The sequence below is a fragment of the Stegostoma tigrinum genome, chromosome 13, assembly GCF_030684315.1.
Source record: "Stegostoma tigrinum isolate sSteTig4 chromosome 13, sSteTig4.hap1, whole genome shotgun sequence".
Lineage (NCBI taxonomy): Eukaryota > Metazoa > Chordata > Chondrichthyes > Orectolobiformes > Stegostomatidae > Stegostoma > Stegostoma tigrinum.
Genome location: NC_081366.1, coordinates 29841585 through 29868453, shown reverse-complemented (window position 1 = coordinate 29868453; position 26869 = coordinate 29841585). Strand labels below are relative to the sequence as shown.

Genomic DNA, 26869 nt, shown 5'->3' with positions numbered 1-26869 from the left:
GTACTGAATTTGATAATCAGCTACAATGCTAATGAATGGGGTAGAAGGCTTGAAAGGCTGAATGGCTGACTTCTGCCCCTACTTTCTATGTTTCTATGGCTTACATCTGATTTTTTTTTAAAAAAGTGTATTCTTTAATTTTTGTGTGCACACTGACAAAATAATGTAGAATTCATGATGTGCTTGGAGCAGAATTTGGTCATCATGGTGGGAGCCCCAAAGTTTACCCAGAAAGCAGGGGACAACCTCCCTCAGCAGTATAGGCAATGTCTTGCTCATTTTGAGTCTCTTAGGCAATTAACTGCCTAGTGTTGGGACTCCTAACACTTTATAACATTGCATCTGTCTCAAGATGGATGGATGGACACACACATGTATGCACATACCTGTAAAAATTTTCAGATTATGAAGTGAAGAAGAAATGTTGGTAGGAAAGTATAATCATTTAAACTCTGGGGAAGCATCTTGTTTAAAAGATGTCTACAGCCATTAAGTAATCAGAGCTATAATAGTAATGATAAACAAATCTTTATATCCTCTTCAGTCACAGGAGAGAACCAGAGAACTGGGGAGTAAAAATGGTGTTCCTTTGTTTAAGAGGCAACAGGGACAATCCAGGAAATACAAGCTGGTGAGCCTTACATCAAGGTGACAACAGAAATTATTGCAGAAAACTTTTAGGGACAGGATTTACTTACATTTGGAAAAATATGGACTTATTAGCAATAGGAAGCATGGCTTTGTGTGGGGGAGATCATGTCTCATCAACTTGAGTGAGTTTTTTGAGGAAGTGACAAACTAATCGATGAGGGCAAGTCTGTGGATGATGGCTGCAAGGGCTTTAGCAAGGCCTTTGACAAGATCCCTCATGGCAGGTTGATACAAAAGGTGAAGTCACATGGGATCCACAATGAGCTGGTAAGATGGCGGCAGAACTGGCTTGGCCGTGGAAGTCAGAGGGTAGCAGTGGCAGGATGATTTTCTGGCTGAAGATCTGTAAACAGCAATGTGTTCCACAGGAATCAGTGCTGAGACCCCTGTTGTTTGTAATTTATGTAAATGATTTGGAGGAGAATGTAGATGGTCTAATTAGTAAATTTTGGATGACACACAGATTGAGGGAGGTATAGATAGTGGGGAGGATTTCCAAAGGATACAGCAGGATATAGACAGGCTGGAGACTTGGGCAGAGATGGAATTTAATCCGGACAAATGCAAGGTGATGCATTTTGAAAGTTTTAATACGGGAAGAAGTATAAAGTAAATGGCAGAATCATTAGAAGTATTGAGATACAGAGGGATCTAGGAATTCAGATCCACAGTTCCCTTGAAAGGACAACACAAGTAGATAAGGTAGTCAAAAAGGCGTATGGCGTGCTTGTCTTTGTCAGTCAGGGCGTGGAGTACAAAAATTGGCAAGTCATCTTTTGGCTGTACCAAACTTTAGTTAGGCCACACATTTGGAATCTGGATACAGTTCAGGTTGCCATGCTATCAGAAGGAGGTGGAAGCTTTGGAGAGGGTAGAAACAGTTTACCAGGATGTTGCCAGGTTTGGAGGGTGTTAATTATGAGGAGAGATTGGACAAACTTGGCTTATTTTCACTTGAATGTCAGTGGCTAAGGGGTGATCTGATACAAATTTATTGGCATGGATAGAATGGATAGTCGAAGTCTATTTTCCCAGGGTAAAAATATCAATTACTAGGGAACATAAATTTAAACTAAGAGGGGAAAGTTTAACGGAGATGTGAGAGACATGTTTGTTTTTTACAGTCAGTGGTAAATGCCTGGAACACACTGCCAGGGGATGTGGTAGAAGAAGATACAATAGTAACATTTAAGATGCATCTTGACGTATACATGAATAGCCAGGGAATCGAGGGATACTGGTCACCCAGAGGCAAAAGGCTTTTAGTTTAAAATGTGTCATGTATTGGCATGGACTTGGTGGGCTGTGAAGGGGTCTGTTCTTGTGCTGCACTGTTCTTTGCCCTTTCTTTGTTTGTGATTTGGAATATCTTGTTATGCAACAAACATGAGCCTTACAATTAAAACTGAATATTTTTCCTTTGGCTTTCCAATTCAAGGTAAAATTTGATTTAATGTTTAAATTTGTCTGCCCTGGATTTACAGGATGCTCCATTCTGCAAGATGTGGAATTAGTCTTCAATGCTTCCTCTATCTTCTTCTGCTTCCAACGTGCCTCTTCTGTGTAATGACCACAACTCTCTGACTTCCTAGCAGCTTCTTCCACAACAACCGGGTACATACGTAGAACAAGTCCCTTCCTTCCATTGCTGCTTGCCTACTACCCCCAAGCAGAGTGTCTAGCCCTCAGAGAGGATGAATGGGGTCACATTTAAATAAATTCGACCACATTATAAATGAGGAAAAACATATGCATTACAAAACATGTAAGAAGTCACATTTTGAAATCTCCCTGCACGGATCACCAATAAATTATTCGGTTGCTAATTCTGACTCTCAAGTTCAAATTGAAAAATACTGACAATGCTCTTTTCCCAAAAAAGGTTTAAAACTACAACATAACTTAAAGCTTGTCCTCAGGCTAGGTATTCTAGGCTCTCATGATCGCTGGCAGCAACACAAGCCATACTATCCACTGTTTAGAAATAATTATCAAATATGCATCATAATAGCTAAGCAAAAAAAAACAATGTTCAAAGCCAATTTAAAATACTTGATGTGGCTAGTTTTAACATATTTAAAATGCAGAGACTATTTCCAGACTCTATTAGCATAACCATTCTGGAGAAGCCTGTCTCTAAGGCTGAGCTTTTTCCTTTCATGTTTCTCTTGATGTACCACACGCAACAATAAATGCACAAACAGCTCCAACTCAAATGGGCTGCAATACAGAATGGAGGTCATTTTGCAGGACTCTGCTCTCCAACTGCAGCCCTCGCTAGATGGTGTTATAACCCTTTTTCTGCTGTGCGGGCCACTTACCAAGGCTTTACAATGAGAACGGAACCTTACAAAATGATCCATTAAACAAAAACTGTGGAAGCGTGAGAGCATTTACAGCGAGCCAACTTAAGGAACTTTGGCTGTGCTTGTGCTGAGTTGAACCCATGAGGAATATGAAAACTGTCTCTGTCAGACTTATTGGTGCAGTCTTTCCCACTAACAAAGACGCTGGGTCAAAAATGAAGGTCTTGCTTGGGTTGCTCATGATTGTTTCAAGAAATGATACGATGTGAACATTTTGCAAGAGGCCAACAACGTTCTTCTAGCAATAAATCAGCACCCATTGTCAATATCAATAAACATACAAAAGTATTCCTGTTACGAAAATGATATGTTTTTGTCAAAATTTTTCTGAGGCTATGGTAATGGCACACAATGAGGCAATAAACGGAAAGTGTTGCACATAATTTTCAAGCAGCTTGAAGAAGAAGTGTAGTGTGGATGATTCTCAGCCTCCTCTAGTGGTCATAACTATCACAGATGCCCCCTGGTTCCCTCTGAATGATATCCTGAAATGGCCAAGTTAGACTGACTATCAAAAGCTACAGGTCTCCACAACATCCCAGTTACTGTGCTGATGTACCATGCTACAACTCCAAAGCACAAAGTAGAACACCATCTAGGTAGGACTTGTCCGTAATAACGCAGGTCAAATCCAATACAATCAATTGCCATCCCTTCAATCTACTTTCGATCATCAGCAAAAGGATGGAAAGGAGATGTGAGCAGTGTTATGAAGTGGACATTTACAAAGTGATATCTTAGTCATTCATTTTCAAATTTGATACCACCAGGATTAGTGAAGGTGAGAAGACACCATGACAGTATTTGACTGCATGTGACATCAAGGAGCCTGTGCAAAACTGATGTCAGTGGGAGTCAGGGGAAATCAACCCACTCACTGGATTCAGACCTAGCACACAGGAAGATTATTATGATTGCTGGAGGCCAATCTTCTCCATTATCATAGAATCATAGAATCCTGACAGTGAAGAAAGATGCAGGGCTAACCACTGTGCCATATGCCACCCTCGTGGGGCATGCTGTAGGAATTCCTCAGGTCAGTTTCCAACCATCTTTAGTTGCTTCATAAATAAGGCTCCATCATAAGATCAGAAATGGAACTAATCATTTGTGGTATTGTATTATACAATATTCAATTCCATTCATAGTCCCTTACATGATAACGCAATCCATGCCCACATGCAATCTCCAACAAGAGACAGTTTAACTAATTCCCTTTGACATTCACCAGTATTACCGATTTTGAATCATTCATGGTCATTATTCACCAGACACTCTGCTGGGCCAACCACACAAATGTCAAGGCTATAACAGCAAGTAACAGACTGGCTAGTGGTTCACTATCTGATTCTCACAAACATTCCACCAAGTCCAGGGCACAAGTCAGGAATGTAATGAAATACTCTTCACTTGCCTGATTGAGTGCAAGTGTGACAACACTCAAAATACTCACCACCATCCAGGAAAAAGCTATTTGCTTAAAGCTATCTAATCCAGTGTAATATCCTCTCCCTCAAGTACTAAAGTGCCATGGACACAGTGTGTACTATGTCCTGTTTCTACCGCAGCAAGTTGCCTAAGCTTCTTTGATCGTTCTTCTAAACCCAGAACTTCTAACAAACAAGGGCTAGACCTGCACAAATTGTCATCAAGTCCAATTCCCCTTCATGTTACAGAACAACTTAATTTGTAGAGTCATACAGCATGGAAAAAAGCCCTTCACTCACCGTGTCTGCACCAGTCAAAAACAACCACCTCACTCTGCTAATCCCAGTTCCAGCACTTGGCCCACACCTTTGTACGCTTCGATATCACAAGTGTACAGATTTGGAATATATTATCCAATGCTGCCATTGCAGTAATGGAAAGAAGAAAACTGACTACCACTTTCTCAGGGAAAACTGATGATAGTCACTGATCACTGGTCTTGTTAGTGATATGCAGAGCCAAACCCCACTCCCCCAGTCCTTCCAAATAAATAAAAAGAAACAGAATGGAACTTCAGACCCCAGCCCAATGAGTTATAAACTTGATCAGGAAATGCCCAAAATATTCACGAGGAGTACAACATGAAGAAAAAGTCAATCAGGGTTTGAATACCAATTATTATCCAGTGTTCCTTCCTGGGAATGCCACTTATGCTTATTTTAGGAGTAGCTATGTAATGCCCCTTTTGTAAAACAATTCCTTCCCTCCTCCAAGGTAACAAAGTGTGGAGCTGGATGAACACAACAGGCCAAGCAGCATCTCGGGAGCACAAAAGCTGACGTTTCGGGCCTAGACCCTTCATAGAGAGGGGGCTGGGGAGAGGGATCTGGAATAAATAGAGAGAGAGGGGGAGGTGGACCAAAGATGGAGAGAAAAGAAGATAGGTGGTGAGGAGAGTATAGGTGGGGAGGTAGGGAGGGGATAGGTCAGTCCAGGGAAGACGGACAGGTCAAGGAGGTGGGATGAGGTTAGTAGGTAGGAAATGGAGGTGCGGCTTGAGATGGGAGGAAGGGATGGGTGAGAGGAAGAAGAGGTTAGGGAGGCAGAGACAGTCTGGGCTGGTTTTGGGATGCAGTGGGTGGAGGGGATGAGCTGGGCTGGTTGTGTGATGCGGTGGGGGGAGGGGACGAACTGGGCTGGTTGTGGGATGCGGTGGGGGAAGGGGAGATTTTGAAGCTGGTGAAGTCCACTTTGATACCATTGGGCTGCAGGGTTCCCAAGCGGAATATGAGTTGCTGTTCCTGCAACCTTGGAAACCCTGCAGCCCAATGGTATCAACATGGACTTCACCAGCTTCAAAATCTCCCATTTCTCCCACCGCATCCCAAAACCAGCCCAGTTCGTCCCCTCCCCCCACTGCATCCCAAAACCAGTCCAACCTGTCTCTGCCTCCCTAACCTCTTCTTCCTCTCACCCATCCCTTCCTCCCATCTCAAGCCGCACCTCCATTTCCTAACTACTAACCTCATCCCACCTCCTTGACCTGTCCGTTTTCCCTGGACTGACCTATCCCCTCCATACCTCCCCACCTATACTCTCCTCTCCACCTATCTTCTTTTATCTCCATCTTCGGTCCGTCTCCCCCTCTCTCCCTATTTATTCCAGAACCCTCTCCCCATCCCCCTCTCTAATGAAGGGTCTAGGCCCGAAACGTCAGCTTTTGTGCTCCTGAGGTGTTGCTTGGCCTGCTGTGTTCATCCAGCTCCACACTTTGTTTTCTTGGATTCTCCAGCATCTGCAGTTCCCATTATCTCCTTCCCTCCTCCAGTTCTCTTGGTTCAGGCATGAACAATGGTCAGCTGAAGAAAGACTCTGAGGAGGGCAGTTTTTTAAAACAGAAAAGCATCTCTTTTAAAAACTGCACAACGCGAGGCGAAGGAAGGGAACAAAAAAAAAGGTTGCCTCCCTTGTGTTGAATGGTTAAATTTGGGTGGTTGGCTTCAACTTGTTTATGTCTGGTTACTGAGATGGCTAAGAAACGCACACAGGTGTTCCTGTGGTTACAGACATTCTCAGTGTTCAATGCAGACTCCCCATCTCAACCACACTGTCATATTCTGCTTGTTGAACCCTCCAAGCAAAGAAAAAAAAACAAAATCAGATAACATTATCTCAGTTACATTAGCTCTCACTCCACACATAAGATTTGAGCTTTCCTTGAACATTGGAAAAGACGGTTCTCTTACACTTTAAGGTTTTAGATGAAAAACCACAGCACAGAGTGGCCTCAATTCACCTATACTGTTTCCTCTACCACGTTTGACAGAGTTAATGAGGCAGTTCGTTGAAACTACTGTATTGTGCCATAAATCAAAGTGTTTACTACACTTTTCAAATTAACCATCCACTTACTTCTTTGCAAGTTTGCTTTGAATTTTTTTTAAAGTGATTCGTTCCTCAGGTATAACCATTAAAATAAACCGAGAAACACTTAATAATGCTATGAAAACAGTGAGGTTAAAAAGAGTCAAACCAGTGTGTATGATAATGGCTTGTGTGATTACAGTTTTACCAGAAGTCTCCATGACATCTATAGTAGAATAAAAATGATACAGCTACTAGTTGAACATAATGACACGGGTACAGAAAAACCTGTTAACAACTAGTTTCTTGAATAAATGTCACCTTAATCAAATTACTTAGCATAATAATTCTGTTAACAGATAGAATATAGACTCATGCTTGAGAGAGTTTATGAAGGCACTGTCAGGTGGGACATTAACAGACCCACATCCTAACCTCAGTCCTTAGTCTATGTTGAGTTAGTTCATCTTGACAAAGACAATAGATACCATAGCTGGAATCTTGTTGGCATGGTGTGGATCTCAACAGATGGATAGCTGGCAAGAGATCAGCACTGCTTATTCTAGGGTAGACCCATCAAACCTAATGACAATCAATCACTGGCAAGATCACCAATGGAATTAAGACCATTGAGGCAGAAGTCCTAGGCAACAGGAGCTGCCGGCCAATTAGTAGCCTGTGGCTCTTGAGTATGCTCTCCCTCCATGGGGTAGGCTGTGGAAACTGGTGTAAGGGTATCCAAGATCACAGAGTATCACAGTATAAGGGAATGGGTGGGTGGCATTTCTGGGTTTGGAGGTTACAAAGAGAGGGGAAACAGGGGTTTCAGAAGCAAAGGTAGGGTGGTTGGTTCTCAGCAGACAGTTTCTCAATCAGGCACAGCTTGCCTTTGACTGAATACTCCATCTTCCCCATCCCAAGAATACAAGCTGCCCACGCAAATTAACCTGTCAGGCTATATGGGGACTGTCTACTTGCAGCTGGGTTAATCCCAGCAGCATCAGACTGCAGTCCTGTGTGTTCCTCAGTCAAACACTTAAGGGCCTCAAGTCGTAGCAGTGTGGGAAAGTTGGCCATGATCTTGCTGCAGCAAAATTAGTTCTGATAAAAGTAAGAAAACATTGGTGTGTGGGTACTCCTTCACCATCTCACCAAATTAAGTGCCCTTCCTGTTGCCAAGCTCATCCCCTCAAGACGATTCCACTTCATGCCTTAATTAGTTTTAGTGGCCCTGGGCGAAAGTTAGGAAATAACTCAGCCAGGATTCCTATTCCTCAATTTCTAACTAATGGTTTTGTTTCTCTGGTAGGTTAGGTTTTATTGTAAACTTCAGGCTTGAATTCACTAGAGTTTAGAAAATTGAGTGGTGAACATCATAGAAACCTATAAAATTCTAACAGGACTAGGCTGGGTGGTTGCAGGAAGGATGTTTCTGATGACTGGAAAGTCCAGAACCAGGAGCTATAATTTACGGTAGGTCATTTAGGACTTCGACAAGGAGATATTTCTTCACCAGGGAATGGTGAACATTTGGAAGTCTCTGCCACAGAAAATGGTTGATGTTAGAAGATGAATGTTTTCAAGAAGGAGTTAGCCATTGTTCTTAAAGCCAAAGAGATCAGAGGGTATGGAGACAAAGTGGCAAACAAGGTACTGAGTGGGATGTTCAACTAAATCGAGCAGACTTGAAGGGCCAAATAATCTACTCCTACTCCTGTTTTGTATGCTTCCATGAATTCCTTGATCCAAGAAAATCTATCCTAAGAAACATCGTTCTCTGTTTTATCTTCCAGCACAAGTAAGAGCCAGGAACAATTTTTAAATAATTCAGCAATCACATTAAGGTGAGTGCTGAGGTACATACAAATGATTTTGACCCATTTCTTCCTTTAAAAATCCTGAAAAAATCTGAAACTTGAGTTTTGACAAGACCATCGCTTAGTGCAATTACTTGCCCCTAAGGCTGTATTCAGGTCACTTTCAGCTGTCAGGGTTTCTGAGAGTTTGAGATTTTGTTAGCTGTCATAGGTTAACATGCATGATGTATACATTTGCAGTTGTCAGTTAAGTACAATGTTTGCAGCTTGACTAACATCTTCCACCTTGTTAAAAGCAACTGCCTTGAGTAAAGAATTACTATTTGTAAATACATATGTATGTTTACAAGGGTGATTTCCTCTGCTGCCTTTATGACAAATGTAAATAAGGCTACATGTTTAATTACTTTTAGAAATGTCAAATGGAGAAGTCTACCCTGCAGCTTACTAAAAATCAAAATGTATATGCCTGGAATTTGTGCATGGGTTATCCTAATCTCCTTCCATAACCTCAGTGCCTTTGAAGAAATGGCATTAACTGACTAAAAATGACTGATTATACTGTTCTCCTGGGGGTTCCACTAATCGCTCACCAAAATCACAGGAACTGATGAGGAACTCCACAGAAATCCTCTCCCACAAATTCTTTCAAATCTTGGTAGATTACAGAGTTACAGTAATTCTTTCTTGAAAACCTACTAAGATTCTAATTGAAAGGGATTAAAATGGTTGCTGCTGATGTCATCGCAGCTTGACTCAGTAGATGTTTTATTGGTTGAGCTCTTCTGGAGAGGTTTGCGGATTTGATACGGGAATTCTGTAATTTGACGAGGCTCCAACTTAATGTTTCATAAAATGAGTCTTTAATGAAGTTCACCACTTGAAGAATTAAGAACATAATTGTTTACAGATATAATATGTTTCTAATCTGTAATAAAGTGTAATTGAACATAGAGTGGTAGCTCTGTCTCAAAAGTAAAATTAACTTTTCAACTGGCTGAAGCCAAACCTTGCAGTTGAATAAAAGTGTGCCAGGTTTGTACCCTCCCGCACTGACCATTATAAAATGCTTCCCATCAGTGCAAGGGCACCTTACTTGTATGCAGCAGGAGGGCACAAGGCCATCTTAGGCACTGATTTTGTAGAAACTCTTGATTGAGACAGCTTAGGCCCTTTAGCTAGACCATTACCTCAAATGAGAGAGCTAGTCAACGAATCTCATTTGTTAAAAGAGCTCTTTTAGCAATCCAAGCAGATATTTGCCAGATGCAGTAGCCACTGGATGCAATCTTGTCCTGTTATAGCTCCCCACTCTGCATTCTGACTTTCACTATTATACTTGATTCCCATCCAAAGCCAGAAAAAGAATTTGTAAGGCGAAGAATAAGTCCATGACATTGCTCCTGCCACTGGTTCTTCAGTTTTAACAGGTGGGCAGACATTCCTTCTATTACACAGATTGTTTGGAAACTCCCAAATTCAGCAAATCCCCCCTCCACCCCTGCATATAAATGTGTTTCCATTGTTACCATGGAATTCTGGGATCCTCTACTGTGAACTGGTGGAAAGCCCACATAGTTTTGTTGCATTACGCTAGTGTAATTAAGGAAGAAAATTGCAATGAGGTGAAGTAATCCTTGGTGACTAAATGATTTATGTTAAAAGACAACTGCTAATATGAAATGGTTTCAGATAATATTTAAGGCTTACTGTGGAAGAAAAGATTTCCACATCATCATTGGTAGTGAGAAAACAGCGTTACTTATATATTCAATCTCTCCACTACCAATACAGTGGTAGCAGTGTGTATTGTATGCAAGTTGCAATGCAGCAATTCATCAAAGCTCCTTCAACAGCACCTTCCAGACTCATTACCATGACCACCTAGATGGACAAGGACTGCAAATGCTTTGGAAACCCAAGACTTGCAAGTTCCCCTCCAATTGACACACCAACCCAACTGTGGGTTATATCACTGTTCCTTCATTGTGACTGGATCAAATCCTGGAATTCCCCTCCTGCAATAGCATTGTGTGCGTACCTACTCCTCCCATAGACAGCAGTGGTCACGCAGATGGCTGAGCACCACTTTCTCAAGGATAGTTATAAATAAACAACAAGTGCTGGCCATGCTCGTATCCAATAAAGAAATTCAAAGAGCTTCCATTAAAAATCAGTGCATTTGGGCAATGAGAGGTGGAGTCAATAACATCAATAAAGGCCCCATGTTCAATATAAAATCTGTGCTGAGGTGGCTTTGTCAACTAGAAACAGTGATGAGAATGCTACAATTCTCTTTCAGTTAGGTTGTCTGTAGGAAGAAGTCTAATGGATTGAGAAGAGATCTGATAGTTACATAAAGTGAAAGCAGCTGGTTAAAAGCTGTATTGTAAAAGTGCTATTGGCCCACTGAAGGCTGAGAGTGGGGGGGTATTGTCAATGTCCATGGGTAAATGGCAGACATGCTGAATGATTACTTTGCTTCACTATTCATAGCAGAAAAGGAGGATAGCTTGCCAGAAGCCCCAAAGAAATTAGCAGAGAATCAAGGGCAGAGTCTAAATAGCTTAAGTAAATCATCAATAATGTGGAAATTAATGAAACTGAAGAGTGACAAATCGCCAGGATCCGGTGGTTTCCAGTCGCACATTTTAAAGGAGGTAGAGAAGCACATTACCTATGCCCAATTCATAATCTTTCAGAGTTCCACGGATTCAGAATTTGTACCTCTGGATTGGAATCTGCTTATGTCAGTCTCTTTTTAATAAGGCTGACAGAGGGAAACCGGGGAATTACAGGCCAGTTAGCCTAACATCTAGGGTTGAGTAATTGTGGGATTCTATAATCAAGGATAAGGTAAGTGATCACCTCCCTCAAAAAATTTCAGTTAATCAGGGACAACATGCATTCATGAAACCACATAGAGTTTTTGAAGAGGTGACAAAGGTGGTGGGCAGAAGTGAATGAATGGATGATGTTTTTATGGACGTCCAGAAGGCTTTTGACGAAATCCCACTGTTAGCTAAGGTGGAAGCCCACAGAATTGAGGGAAAATTACTGATATTGATAGGAAATTGGTTGAGTGGTAGGAAACAGAGAGTTGAAATATGGGTAAGTGCTCAAATTGGCAGGAAGTGACTTGTGGTGACCCGCAGGGATCTGTGTTAGACCTCAATTATTCACAATATTATAAACAATTTGGATAATGACATATAAAGTCAAATTTCCAAATTTGTTTATGTCATAAATTTGGGCAGCATTGTAGGCAGCGTTGATGATAGCATAAAATGACAACACTTCAGGAGTACTGTGTGCAATTCTGGTCTCCCTCCCACAGGAAGGGTGTTGTGAAACTACAAAGGGTTCAGAAAAGAAGAGGACATTGCCAGGTTAGGAGGGTTTGTGCTATAGGGAGAGGCTGGATAGGCTGGGGCTATTTTCCCTGGAGAGTCTGAGGCTGAGGGAATGACCTTACAGAGGTTTATCAAAACATGAGGGCATGGATAGAGTAAATATGCAAGGTCTTTTCCCCGGGTTGGGGGACTCCAAAACCAAAGGTCACAGGTTTAACAGCAGACAGGGAAAGTTATAAATTGGACCTAAGGGACAACTTTTTCATCCAATAGGCACTGTGTCTATGGAATGAGCTGCCCAGAGGAAATGGTGGAGACTGGTATGATTACAATATTTGAAAAACAACTAGATGGGCATATGCATGGGAAAGTTGCAGAGGGACATGGGCCAAATGCTGGCAAATAGGACTAGATTTATGAAGGATATCTGGTCGGCATGGACGAGTTCAACTGAAGGGTCTGTTTCCATGCTGTATATCTCTATGACTCTATGATAGGATGCTGATAGATTAGGTGAATGAGCCAAGCTGTGGCATATGGACTTTAATTTAAGCAAGTGTGAAGTTATCCATTTTGGATTCCAAAAGGTTAGATCAGAGTGTATTTTCTGAAGTGCAAAGTTAAATACAGTGAGTGTCCAATGAGACTGGGGTTCAAGTGCAGAAAACAGGCTAATGGGATGTTGGCCTTCATATCTAATGTGCTGGAGTATAAGAATGCAGACATTATGCTGCAGTTATTCAAAACCCTGGTTAGATCTCACTGTGAGTACTGTGAGCAGATTTAGGCACCACACTTTGGGAAGGATGTTTCAGCCTTGGAAAGAGTTCAATACACGTTTACAAGGATGATACCTGGACTTCAGGGGTTAAGTTCTAAGGACACATTAGACAAATTGGGCCTATATTCTCTAACATTTAGAAGGTTAAGGGTGATCTAACTGAGGCCTTCAGGATATGAACAGGGAAAGACAGGGTGGATAAGATTGAAGATTCTAGAATCAAGGGCATAATAATAAGGGTTAGGCCATTCAGAAGAGATGTTAGAAAGTAATTCTACATACAGATAGTAATGGAGGTTTGAAACTCTCTTCCTCAAACGGCAGTCAGTACTAATTCAATTGTTAAATTTAAATCTGAGATAGACAATTTTTATATTAAGAAAGGATATCAAGAGATATGGGCCTAAAGCAGACATGTAGAGTTAGGTCACGGATCTTATTGGATGGTGCTGCTGGCACGAGGGGCTGAATGGCCTAATCCTGATCCTACATTCCTAATATCTTCATACAGACAATGGTGAGCCTGTGGAATTCCATACCACTGAAACCAGTCGAGGCCAATGCATTGTATGGGTTGAATATAGTGGATCTATAAATCGATGGATATGGGGAAAAGGCAACAACAGATTATTGCGTTGGATAATCAAATGTGCTTATAATGAATGGCGAGCAGGCTTGAAGGGCTGGAGGGTTTGAGCTATACAGAGAGGCTGAATAGGCTGGGGCTATTTTCCTTGGAGCATCGGAGGCTCAGGGGTGATCTTTTGGAAGTTTATGAAATCATTAGGGACATGGATAGGGTAAATAGCCAAGGTCCTTTTTTTCTGAGGTGGGGGAGTCAAAAACCAGAGGGCACAGGTTTAAGGTCAGAGGGGAAAGATTTAAAAGGGGCCTAAGAGGCAACCTTTTCTTGCAGAGGGTGGTGCATGTATGGAATAAGCTGCCAGATGAAGTGGTGAGGGCTGACACAATTACAACATTTGAAAGGCATCTGGATGGGTATATGAACAGCAAGGGTTTGGAGGAATATGGCCCAAATGTTGGCAAATCGGACTAGATTAGTTTAGGGTATGTGGTCGGCATGGATGAGTTGGACTGAAGGATCTTGTCTCCAAGCTATACATCTCAATGACTCTAGTGCTTGAGACTAAAGGGATCAATGGATGTGGGGAAAAAGCAACAAAAGGCTATTGTTTTGGATGATCAAACGTGATGATAATGGATGGCAAAGCACGCCTGAAGGGCTGAATGGCCTACTTCCGTTCCTATTTTCTATGTTTCTATGTTTATCTGAGCCACTCGATCCAATATTTGCACAATTTGGCTCAAGATCTAAAGTCAGGCAACAAACCCCTGATTAAGATGTTCAAAGGGTCTGATATCAGATTTATACAGTCAAGATTGTGTCTGGAAATAATGTCTGCTTTTTTTGCCAAAGCATGCTAGGATCAATTTCTTCCCCATCATGTTTCAATTCAAACATAATAGTAAAAATAATCCAGTTCATGGTTCTTAATGCTTAAACAATGTCGACATTAAAAAAAACTTACCTTTATTTTCTTTTGCAGCTTCCCATTCAATATTTTATAGTAAATCAGGTAAAACCATTAGAAAAAGATTAATAGATTCATTCACATGGTACCTGCCTTCAATTAAGACAGAGTTGTTCTTTTTATTTCACTGGAATAAATGTCATAGTAAATGGCTATCTTTACACAAAATTTTGCACCAGAGTTTTGTTGTTGGGCTTCACATGTCATACTATAATATTTTCTTTCTCTCTGTCCCTAACCGAAGGATATATCAAGTAAGGAAACCAGTTTCTTTTCGTGCTAATATCTGAGACTTGTCCCTTTTAGAAAGTTTCAGGTGGTGCTGAAAATGTTGGCAATAGCAAAAGATGAGGCAGCCATTAATAGCATAAGAATAGAAGCCTTGTGAGTAGACAGAAGACAATCTCGGCAATAGTGACCATAACACAACACACTTTAAGATATTAATTGAGCAAAATGCAAGATTAGCACAGCTTATGGTATTAAATTAGAAAAAAAGCCCATTTCGAGAAGCTGAAGTAGATCTTGAAAAAACAAAATGAACTGTAATATTGGCAGTCAGTGATGAAAACCAATAATGGGAAACATTTCAAAAGGTATTCGAAAGACAAGAAAGACTACATTCTACTAACAAGCAAGTACAACCTAAATACTTACAGGGTGAAAAATGTGGATGACTATTGACACAAGGAAAAACTTGAGAGTAGGACCCGAGGTGTGAATTAAATTTATGAACAGCAAAAAGGAGCATTACAAGGGAGAATACTAAGATATTGTGGGGTGTGTTTTTTATTAGTTCAGTTGGCTACGTGGCTAGAGTGTGACAAGAATTGTTTCCTGCAGTCCTATTCTAATTCCTGTAGCAGCTATGCTTCTTTGCCTTGCCTAACACTTGTAAAACTCAAACTATTTTGAAGAAAGTATCTTTCTCTAATGGAGTGAGGTACCCCTTGTCCTTTGTAAACTATGGCTTAGATATTCGAAAAGAAGGCAAAAAATCAATTAAGAATGCAAAGAGAAACTATAAAATTATCAGGGACACAAAGCCAAATCGTAAATATTCCAGAGGCACATAAAGAAAATGTCAGAAATAGAATAAGCCACTCTAAATTGGATAGGATAAATCACAGGCATCAATTGAAAAAGGGCAAAAGTATTAATCAGACATGGCATGCGAAAATAAGATTAGAAATAATATAATTACATTTAATATAGAAATCAGAGAAGTATTAAATAATGTACTCAAACTCAAACAGAATAAGACTCCTGGTCCAGATGGATTGTATTCACATAAATAAAAGAATCTAGAGAAGACACAGCGACACATTAACATGGATATATAATAATTAGTTAGGAAAATATGTAATGCCTGAGGACTGAGATTGCTGATATTATGCTGATATTTAAGAAGGAAGCTTGAACATATTCAAAAGAGTATAGTCCAGTCACCTTAGCATCAATTAGGAAAGCCGATTAAATTCCTTCTAAGGGAATAGTAGAACATTGAGAAATCAAAAATGCAATACTGTATAGTCAGCATGGATTTCAAAAGTGAAGGTCTTGGTTGACTAACCTGATTGAAGTCTTTGAAGAGGGGTCAAGGACAGTTATTCAGTGTGGCAGAGATGCAAAGTATGGTTCGACAAAGGTTAATTCCGAGGCTACTGTTGCTCACAATTTATATCAATAACTTAAACAGATAATTTAAAATTTGGAATGTAAATATAATTTATCAATTTGCCTATGACATCGGAAGACTAGTCAATACCGTTGCTTTGTGTTAATAATGAAGTTGCATATTACTTATAAAATTAGAATCTAAATGGAGTACAGCAAGAAAGGGATCTGGGAGAACGAATATACACATCTCTATAAGTAGTGATAGGTTAATAAAGCTAATAAAAAGCAAGTTAAGCATTGAGGTTTGTTTCTACAGCATTGCAACTGGAAAGAAGAGAAGTTATGCTAATTTTGTACTGAACTCTGTTTCGACTGTACTTAGATTATGGTGTACTTTTCTGGTTAGAGTATCATTAAAAAAAGGATACTGAAGCATTGGAGTGGGTGAAAAAGGATTTTACAAGGTTAAAAAAGGCACTGACTATTCCTGGAGGGATGCAGACTAACGGACACTGGCAGTTCACTAGTTCTAGTGGCATTTTTCTTGTGAGCCCTGGCAATGAGTATTGAGAAGCTACTTGTGAAAAACTTCACTTCCAATGTACACACTTATGTTCTCTCTGGCATCAGTGCTTGGACAATACTGATAACAGTAAACAATGACTGATATTCCGCTTCAAATCCCAAAATCCTAAAAGTTACAAAAAACTTCAATGTGTATAATGTTTTCAATAATCACGCACTATCCCAAGTTCTTTATCTCAAGTATTCTTGAAGTACAGTCACTGTTGCAATGCAGTAAGGTAAACTACAGTACCTTTCCTGATGATTAGTTTGAACAGTTCATTCAACAAACTACCTCATTTTCATTAAATCTGTGACTTTCCTGGAGAACACCTCATTGTACATGCTTCTGCAGATATGTGAAGTAGACTTGCTTTATTCTCTTTAGCTTGGTGGAGAGAAGTAGTAATGGGGAGCAAAGAAATGGTGGAAGCAGTGAACTGGTACTTTGCATCAGTTTTCGCAATGGAAGACACCAGCAGCATACCAGAACTTCAACAGAGTCAGGAACAGAAGTCACTGTAGTGGCCATCACAGAGGAGAAGATGCTGGGGACGTTGAAAGGTCTAAAGGTGGAAAAATCACCCGGAACAGATGGAATAGAGTTACATAAGCACATAAGAACTAGGAAGAGGAGTAGGCCGCCCGGCCCTTCGAGTCTGCTCCACCATTCAATAAGACCATGGCTGATCTTTTCGTGGACTCAGATCCACTTACCCATGCTATAGTTCTGCCTATAGTTCTGAAGGAGATAGCTGAGGAGATTGTGGATACATTGGTGGTGATCTGTCAGGAATTACTGGTCAGTGAGGGCCCCAAAGGACTGAAAAATGGCAAATATAACATCCCTGTTTAAGAAGAGAGTGAGGCAGGAAACAGGATACTATAGGCTGGTAAGCCTGGCCTCAGGTGCTGCTAAGAGTTTACAGTCTATTATTAAGGGTGAGACTGTGGAGTACTTGGAATTGCCTGGTAAAGCAGGGCTGAGACAACACGGCTTTATCAGAAGAAGGCCATACCTGAAAAATCTTTGAGGGGGTAACCAGCAAATCAGACAAAGAATAGCCAGTAGATGTGATTTGGATTTCCAGAAAACCTTTGGCAAGATGTTACACGGGAGCCCGCTAAATAAGATATGAGTCTATGACTATGAGGCAAGGCACTGGCATGGATAAAAGATTGGCTGACTGGCAGATGGCAGAAAGTGGAGATAAAGGATGGCAATTAACAACTAATGGAGTTCTGCAGGGGTTCATGTTAAGACCACAAGTATTCAAGTTATACATTAACGATCTGGATAAAGGAAGTGAGGGCACTGCTGCAACTGACACAAAAGATAGTGAAGGGGCAGGTTCTGTTGAGGAAGCAGGGAGGCTGCAGAAAGGCTTGGACAGGCTAGGATAGCGGTCAAAGAAGTGGCAGATAGAATATTAATGCTCATTTATTCACTTTGGCTGGAATTTTCTTTTTATTCATTCATGGGATGAGGGCATTACTGGCTAGGAAGCATTCATTGCTCATCTCTAATTGCCCAGAGGAGTGTTAAGAGTCAGCCACACTGCTGTGGGTCTGGATTCACATCTAGGCCTGACCAGGTAAGAAAGGACATCAGTGAACCAGGGTTTTTACAACAATCGACAATGGATTCATGGGTATCATTAAAGGATTAATTCCAGGTATTTATTGAATTTACATTCCACCATCTGCCATGGCAGGATTTGATCCCACGTCCCCAGCATGTTATCTGGGTCTCTGGATTAACAGCTAGTGGTAGCGTGGCTGGACTGTATACTTCTAATAGTAGAAATATACAGGTGTAGACTGTTTTCTAAACGGAGAAAGGCTTTGGAAACCAGCGGCACAAAAGGACTTGGGAGTCCCAGCTCAGGAATTTCTTAACATTCGAGTTCAGTTGGCAGTGGGGAAGGCAACCACAATGTTAGCATTCATTTCAAGAAGCAGAAGTGTACAGCTGAGGGTGTACAAGTTTCTGGTCAAGCTGCATTTGGCGTATTCTGAGCAGTTCTGGGCCCTGTATCTCAGGGAGGAGGTGCTTAAGTTAGAGGGTCCAGGGCAGGTTTACAAGAATGATTATAGGGATGAAGGGCTTGTCATATGAGGATTACAACAGGGACAGATAGGCTCTTGATTAATAAGGGGATCAAGGGTATGGGGAGAAGGCAGGAAAATGGTGTTGAGAAATATATCGCAGGAAAATGGTGTTGAGAAATATATCAGCCATGATCAAATGGTGGAGCAGACTCGATGGGCCAAATGTCCTAATTCTGTTCCTCTGTCTTAGGATGGGGAGAAGAGGTGAAGAGATGATGCTGGAACAGGATCCTTGCAGGGAATAGCTGTTATCTGTGTTTGAGCTCCACATTGTTCCTTGTTAGAGCATTGCGTGGGCGCAGCAAGCTTTTTAAATGTGTAACATATTCAGCACTTAGTTTTGCTGTGCCTGCACTGAACGAGTGGAATGGGAGGGTGGTGGTCGGGGTGGGCATGGGAGTGTGTCTGGTAAAGCAATTGAGTGATAAGCATATTCACAAATAGCATGGGACTCGTGGTGACTGCATGGATTTTCCACAGTGAACTGCCAAGCAACCTTCATTCCTACAACATTTGGTTAAGTCCAGGCAGTTCAAAGTGTTTGAATCATTAATGTTATTTGGCACATAAGGCACTCTGTACTTTCATTCAAATTATTTCCATGATACTTGGCTACTTTGCTAAATGCACTCAAAATGCCCAGACCCCATACAAAGAACAAATCCTCTATTCAGCTTGAGATTATAAGGTGTAGAGCTGGATGAACACAGCAGGCCAAGCAGCATCAGAGGAGCAGGAAGGCAGTCGGGCTTAGACTGTTCTTCAGAAATGGGAGAGGGGAAGGGGGTTCTGAAATAAATAGGGAGGGGTGGAGGCAGATAGAAGATGGATAGAGGAGAAGATAGGTGGAGAGGAGACAGACAGGTCAAAGAGGCGGGGATGGAGAGTTACAGTGGGAGAGAGAGAGGGAACCACTGAGGTTTTTCCAGAGGGAGGAGAGCAACTTCTTCAGGGTAGGCATCCTTAGAACAGGCTTCGCATTGGGGCCCTCTCCCTATTTATTTCAGAACTCCCTTCCCCTCCCCATTTCTGAAGAACAGTCTAAGCCCGAAACATCAGCCTTCCTGCTCCTCTGATGGTGCTTGGCCTGCTGTGTTCATCCAGCTCTACACCTTGTTATCTCAAACTGAATAGAGGATTTGTTCTTTGTATGGAGTCTGGGCATTTTGAGCGCATTCAGCAAAGTAGCCAAGTATCATGGAAATAATTTGAATGTAAGTACAGAGTGCCTTATGTGCCAAACAACATTAATGATTCAAAGACTTTGAACTGTCTGGACTTAACCAAATGTTGTAGGAATGAAGGTTGCTTGGCAGTTCACTGTGGAAAATCCATGCAGTCACCATGAGTCCCCATGCTATTTGCGAATATGCTTATCACTCAGTTGCTTTACCAGACACACTCCCATGCCCACCCCGACCATCACCCTCCCCATTCTTTTTCTTAGTTGGAGAGGCAAAATAACAGTGATACCACATGCCTTTTTGCTCATTTTTCAAAATGGATGTCAAGTTCCGAATATTAAACAAGATTATCGAATTTAACATCACATCATCAATGTCATTTTGCCATAAATTTACTGTGGAAAATCTGGGCTTCATTTTAATAGCTGAGGAGGAAATCACAGAGAAAAGAGCAACTGAGCAAAATCTGGCAGGGTTTTCTGATTCAGAGTTTGGTGGTCACTACAGATGCAGTAACATTTATTTGCTCAGGATCCTTGATGTAGGAATTTGGTTCCAGAAATATTGTGATGAAGGTCCAGTGGCAAAATCAGACAAAAAAAAACACATGGAGTTTACACCATAAATCCTGGCTCTGATTTTCCCAGGTCAATCACTGTGTATCCACCAGCCTTTAAAGGGACAGCTAAAGGTGAGTAAAGTTAAGTAATTATGTTGTTGTGGAGTCAGGAGGAGCACTGCTTCTGCCTCTACATTAACACTGCAGACTGCTGCTGACCAGTGCCCAATCCACTTTGCCATCATCTTCCCAACAAGACATCCCTATGGGCCATCTCCCTATCCAAGCTGTTTATTTTTAGGAAGCCTGGACAAATCCGCCAGCTTGGACACCCAACAGATGTCCAAAGCTGGCCCTGAATATGGAGATAAGGCTCAAAACCCAATTTGAGCTTCTGGCAGGCATCTTCAACGTTATTGATTTCACATTGCTGCTCCACAAACATCCTTATTCCTTCCAACAATCCACGATCACTGTAATTTGGGCAGATTTGGCCTTGTCAGAAGTCTGCGGTAACATGGAACTGTTTTCTGCATTAAACATGGAACTGTTTTCTCCATTAAATGCGTGACATAAATGCAAGTTGTTTCACTGCTGTTCCCTTTCTCTCAAAAACAAAGAGTGGGTTTCATATTTTGATCAGAGATAATGGGAACTGCAGATTCTGAAGAATCCAAGACAACAAAGTGTGGGGCTGCATGAACACAGCAGGCCAAGCAGCATCTCAGGAGCACAAAAGCTGACGTTTCGGGCCTAGACCCTTCATCAGAGAGCCTCGACCCTCTGATGAAGGGCCTAGGCCTCAAACATCAGTTTCTGTGCTCCTAAGATGCTGCTTGGCCTGCTGCGTTCATCCAGCTTCACACTTTGTTATCCAGGGTTTCAGATTTTGATGTGTTGACTACGATAAATAATTGTCTTAAATAACTGCATTAAAATTTAAATCAAGTTTAATAATGATATTTCTAATATTATTCAGATATTTCAAATGCCTTTAAAAAAATGGGAGGCAGGAGACTAATGGGGCCCTGCGTATAAGAGGGTGTTGGGTAATGTTCATCAATTCGGACAGGAAATTTCAATTGCTTCAAATATGACCTCTACAGATTCAAACTACAGGATTTGTCACTTGAAGCTACAAAAAAGATATTTTCACCTTGTCCTAACTGAGAGGAAAATGTTCAATTTACTAGCGAATTATCATGATATCCTCCTTCTCTTACTCAGATTCAACCATCATGACTGAAGTATAGTTTGTCCTGCAGTGGGAATGAAAAACTGTGACCAGCGTTGATCTACAGATTACACACCTTTCCTATTTCAGACAAAACTAACCTGTTACAATCTTTGCTCACTTCCCCCCACTTTGCTCTGCTTATCTGGCCAGTGTAATGAGTTCTCCATGTTAGTGACAGGAAGGATTTGGAGTGCTGCTGAACAGCACCAAGAAGCTGCATTCTCACTTAAAGGGGGTGTGGTATTCCATAAAAGACACTGACTAACCAAGTATGATTGTTCATATATATCCCTCACTCTATTGACCTAATTGCCCAATCTAAACAACAGAGAGTAGAATCTATCTGCCTTCATTGTGAGGTGACAAGCAAGACAAGACGTATTTATGCAGGGAACAAATACACTGACTGTTAACAACTCACTTGTATAAGAACACTGGTAACAAAGTGTGGAGCTGGATGAACACAGCAGGCCAAGCAGCATCTCAGGAGCACAAAAGCTTGAGATGCTGCTTGGCCTGCTGTGTTCATCCAGCTCCACACTTTGTTATCTTGGATTCTCCAGCATCTGCAGTTCCAATTATCACTGCATAAGAACACTGTTTACTTATGATATCTTTAACAGATAAAATGAAGGGACATTAAGCTGGTTGGTAAAAAGTATTTCAGAGCTGTAAATAACTGAGTTTTGAAAAATTGTTTTTGGCCATTTTCACAAAGCAGCACGCATTCCCAAGCCAGGTATTTCACTGCTTTCTACCAACAAAAGACCTTTACTTCAAACGTAATAAAATAACTTCCACTGGATCAATTAAATAATTCCATCACAATACTCATTGATTCCATGATACTGACAATTTAGTGCCAATTTGTATAAATATACCCTAACCCTATTTATGCTGGAAGCTCATGTCTATTAGAAATTAAGTTTAATGTATCGTAAACAAAATGACTAAAGCTTTTGTTAGGGGAAATGCTGTATAGTGTACCTTGGTGTATTCATTCATTCAAACCGTGCCTGAAGGTTGTTCCTTGGCTCATTGTCTGCAGATGTTTCATTCTTGGCAGTTTTTGTCAATTGTCAATTTGACACTGCCTTCCACTCTTAGGAGCAGGGTGAGTAAACAGGACCACAGTCTGCCTCAGCCAGAGTAAAACTGAACTCATTCTGTTGCTGTTATTCTTCAACCACACACTAGCCATCTAGACAACCGAGCTAACTGCTCCAACCCACACACACACTACCTCAAGTATAACAACACTTAATAATGTTGTAGTGAAGAAAAGTAATATCTAAGACCCAAGGGTGTGATAAATTGCTTTTTTTTCTGTTGTCTGATAGCAACTGTTGATTGGCGAATGAATTACCAACTGCTATATAAAAACACACAGCAAAATCGAAATACAATTCAACAATATTCACTCAATATAACTTAAATTTTCTACCTGGATTTTCACAATGGTGGAATAATCATGTTATACATTTCCTGGACAGATAGGCGATCTGAGCTTTTTTTTAATTTCAAAAGGTATTTCCCTCATCTAAATACTACATTGAGGCAGTCTCACTATCAAAGGTCCTTTTAACCCTTAAACGGCTAACATTCTCAGGGAATTATAGAGGACCTCAGAGGGCCGTTTTTATTTTTTTAAAAAAGCTTTCAACTGTAACAGCATGTTAATGCAGAAAACTGTAATAGCTAACTCTTTCAGTTTTTTCCCCGAAGGTTTATATTTGAGGTGGCATTCATTCCATTCAAACTTGGCAGGGAACTAAAAGCTGGATCCAAAATCAGGTTTCTTTCCAAATATAACCTGAGAATTTAAAGATTGGCATGGCCACGTTATCTGGTAAAATTTCCAAGATACAAGCAGACAACAGTACCATTCTTACTTATCTTATTATCAGCTCCAGCAGTATAATCACAGCCCAGAGAGAAATCATTATTGGAACTTGATGCATTAAAGATCAAAAAGTTGTACAATTTTTTAACATCAGTTTTCCCATTTAACCTAATACCTTAGCGGCATTTTAGTTGAATTTCTGCTAGTTTCATAGAAACACCCCTTGTAAAGCTAATGAATCAGACAGTTGTGAGGCAATTAAATGAATTGTACACAACTGCAACATCCAATATCAAACTGCCCATACCTACAAAAAAGACTCAGATCTTTTCACTTGATCAAGTTCAGTATTCATCTGAAAACAAAGTCCCACACTTGAGTCACCAGCGTTTATGCTCATTATTCAAACCAAAATATTTACCAAAACACAACAAGGCAAAGCAAAGAAGTCAAGTTTTTCTGTTTAACTGTTCGATTCTGAAAAGGATCAATGACAGTGATCAACGCTATGAATGTGATTTCTGGCATTTGCCACTCTGTCAATAAGAAATGAGCAAGATGCCTAATTCACAGGAACTCTGCAGTTGTAAGTGGTTATTAAACAACAATGCTATTTTTTTCCAATAGTGCCTGTGCTGTATTGCTAAGCTAACAAGAAAGCCAGTGTCTCATTTGATACCATACCCACCCCCAACCCCACTCCTCCCACCCCAACCCCCACCTGCTCACTGCTTCACGAGCCCTCAAGCAAATCTATGTTTACTGAAAAGATTTCCATTGAACTCCACTGCAGAGAGAGAAATAAAACGACCACTCAAACCACACTGCGCAACAATATGAAACACAACAGCACACAGCATATTGTGGATGTTTGAGCTTTGGATGGAAATGTTCAACCGGACATTTATCTGATATCAGATAAGCAAAGGTTTTTGTTATTAAAAGGGAAAACTGACTGACAGCTGCTGATTGCATGGTACCTGTCTGTTGGTGTAAGTTTATGGAACAAAATAGTTCTGTACAGACTTTACAATCTTTTCAATCAGCTTGATGAGAATGTGGGCAAAAATTAAGATTGGGTTCTCTGACACTTTCCAATTCAACATAGTAATAGTAGCCCGGTCTAATTTTGTGATCACACATGCATATTTGTGGAATAAGTTTTTATTTGAAGCACCCATTTATTTATCAAGCAAGTTTTATTTTCTGAAAATGACATTCTTGGCACTTCCCAATTATTTTTGTCTGGAGTTGAATTTTAGAACATTACTTGGGGCGTGTTGAGTCCTTGATTTAAAGTAGGTTTAGTGGGATATTGCTTTGAAATACAACTTATTTTCAGGCATTTCAAGTATACTTCAACACCACAGTCTCAACTGGGTGGAGGTGATTTCTAAGCACACTTTCTGTGCCATAGACTGGTGTAGATTCTTTCTTTTTGAAAGGTGCTGGATATCATTTCAAAAATGTATCATTCTCTACTTTTGAACCGTATTTAAATGCTATTGATGTTAGATATTGGGAAACTTTTTTTTGGGAAGTCTCAGTGCTAACAATATACTCATACGAAACATCATTCCATTTTTAGCTACGATGAATAGGTTTTACTCTTCGCCAGGAAAGGAAAGATGGAAGTAAGGGAGGCTGATAGTACAGACCATGACATTTATGTTTCAAATTTCCAGCTAAGAACATAGGATTATTGTAAAGCTAATCCGGAGTTTTCTCTGAATTACACTTTATTTATTCTATTGCTACAGCCTGTTTCAGTACGGGGCTCAGCAATGTTGTTAAACTTTTCAGAAAATCGAAACCATTGTGACAGTTTCTTTAACTGCTTTTTAAAAAATGTTATAAGGGATACAGAACGAGCTGAGATCGTCACTTCCTTCCCTCAATACACCCCAGACACTAAAGCCACGAGTGGACAACTTGACAATGACAAACCTCTAGCGTTTGTTTATTGACACCATACAGCAGCAAAAAGAAACACTGCGATGACTACCTTTCACCAGGAACAAGGCGGCAACCACAGGCGATGCATTTTATTTTGTTTTGACTGACGTGGTGTGTCGAAATACACCTCTTTTAACAGGAGAGGCAGAATCCGTGAATCTGAGCCAGGTGTTAAACGATAGTTTAAATCCCAGATACCGGACACTCAGGGAAGACCACCTGAAACCCAAAACCCAAGGCTTGAATTTAATGATGAGCTTTCGTTTCCTGCTAAAGAACACTGATTCTCCCTTCCAACTTCCTAAAGAAAATGAGCCTGAAAGAATTAGACGGTTAGACGTACGATTCTTGCAACGTGCATAAGATGCTTAGAACTTACAGATGGAGAGAGGGATCCATTAGGCAGGTAGGGGTCTTGGAGCATCAGAAAGTGGGGATATCCCGAGTAGGCTGACCCTTTGAATGTCCCTCCATCTTGACGCTGCTTTAAAGCTGCAGGAGACAAGGAAAGTGGGGGGTGGGGGGAAGAAAGTTTTTTATCAGTAAGTTGGCACTTAACACACTTAGTTGTAAACAACTGGCGAGCAAGGTGGTGCTGCTGGTGGGGAGGGGTGGATGAAATAAGGATTGCTTTCATAGCGAGTACATCCAAAACAATAAAAACACAAATGCAAATAAACCAACATACCGTCATCGATGTGACTTCTGGATTTGTCTTGGTAAATTCTTTGATTGTCCTGTGAACGTCTAATCGCCTGTTTGGGATCATGTGAAAGAAGGATTTGCATGAGTTGGGGTGGTCGGTGTTATACACACTGGTGTGTGTGTGTGTGTGTGTGTGTGAATAGACTGGAAATCCATTAACATGAGCAAAGATCAAACTCTCACTCACCCCTGGATCGGATGCAGGATGCACGTTCTGGTTAGTCTCCGACTCGCTGACTAACGATGACTTCACGTCTGCTAAGTCCCTCTCTGTGAGAGCGTTCTCGGAGGCTTTCTCCTCCTGCTCCCCTTCGTCCTTAAAGGAGATCATTTCATCGTTCGCCCCCAGATCATCCCCTCCACCGCTGTTCAGCTGCGGCATTTTCCTCAGGTTTGTTCCCCTGTCTGTATTATCCCCCCCTCCCCAAACCCCCCCCTCCCCACCCCAACCACCCGACCTCTCCACTCCTTCACTCTGCAACTCTGCAAAGTTCCTTTACCCGGGACTTGTGCTGCTTCTTGTGATACAGGACACCCCCCTCCCCTTCCCTATCCGCCCCGAATCAATACAATGTGAAGTTGCAGTCAGTTGGAGCAGGAGAGAGAGAGAGAGACAGGGGGAAAAAAAAGACCTCAGTGAAAGTACGGCAGCAGGGAGAGAAAAAAAGATCTGAAGCAGTTTGTGTTTAGGACCAAGGCGACGGCTCCTCAACATCAAAGAGTACCGCCTTTTGATTGACAGTTTCATTCATGGGAGGGGGATTCAATTGTTTTAT

General features: G+C 41.1%; 1 protein-coding gene across 10 annotated transcripts in view; it reads right to left on the bottom strand.

Annotated features, from left to right (window-relative positions):
- The window catches only part of tcf7 (transcription factor 7), a 233213-nt gene extending 206724 nt beyond the window's left edge, over nucleotides 1–26489 (bottom strand). For all 10 annotated transcript variants that reach the window (XM_048543580.2, XM_048543582.2, XM_048543583.2 and 7 more), the window contains exons 1-3: nucleotides 26281–26489; nucleotides 26077–26143; nucleotides 25768–25880 (exon numbers count right to left, since the gene is read on the bottom strand). In XM_048543580.2, the coding sequence (XP_048399537.1) occupies nucleotides 25768–25880; nucleotides 26077–26143; nucleotides 26281–26475 (375 nt within the window). In that variant the 5' untranslated portion in view covers nucleotides 26476–26489. The remainder of the gene's footprint in view (nucleotides 1–25767; nucleotides 25881–26076; nucleotides 26144–26280) is intronic.
- Nucleotides 26490–26869: the final 380 nt, after the last annotated feature.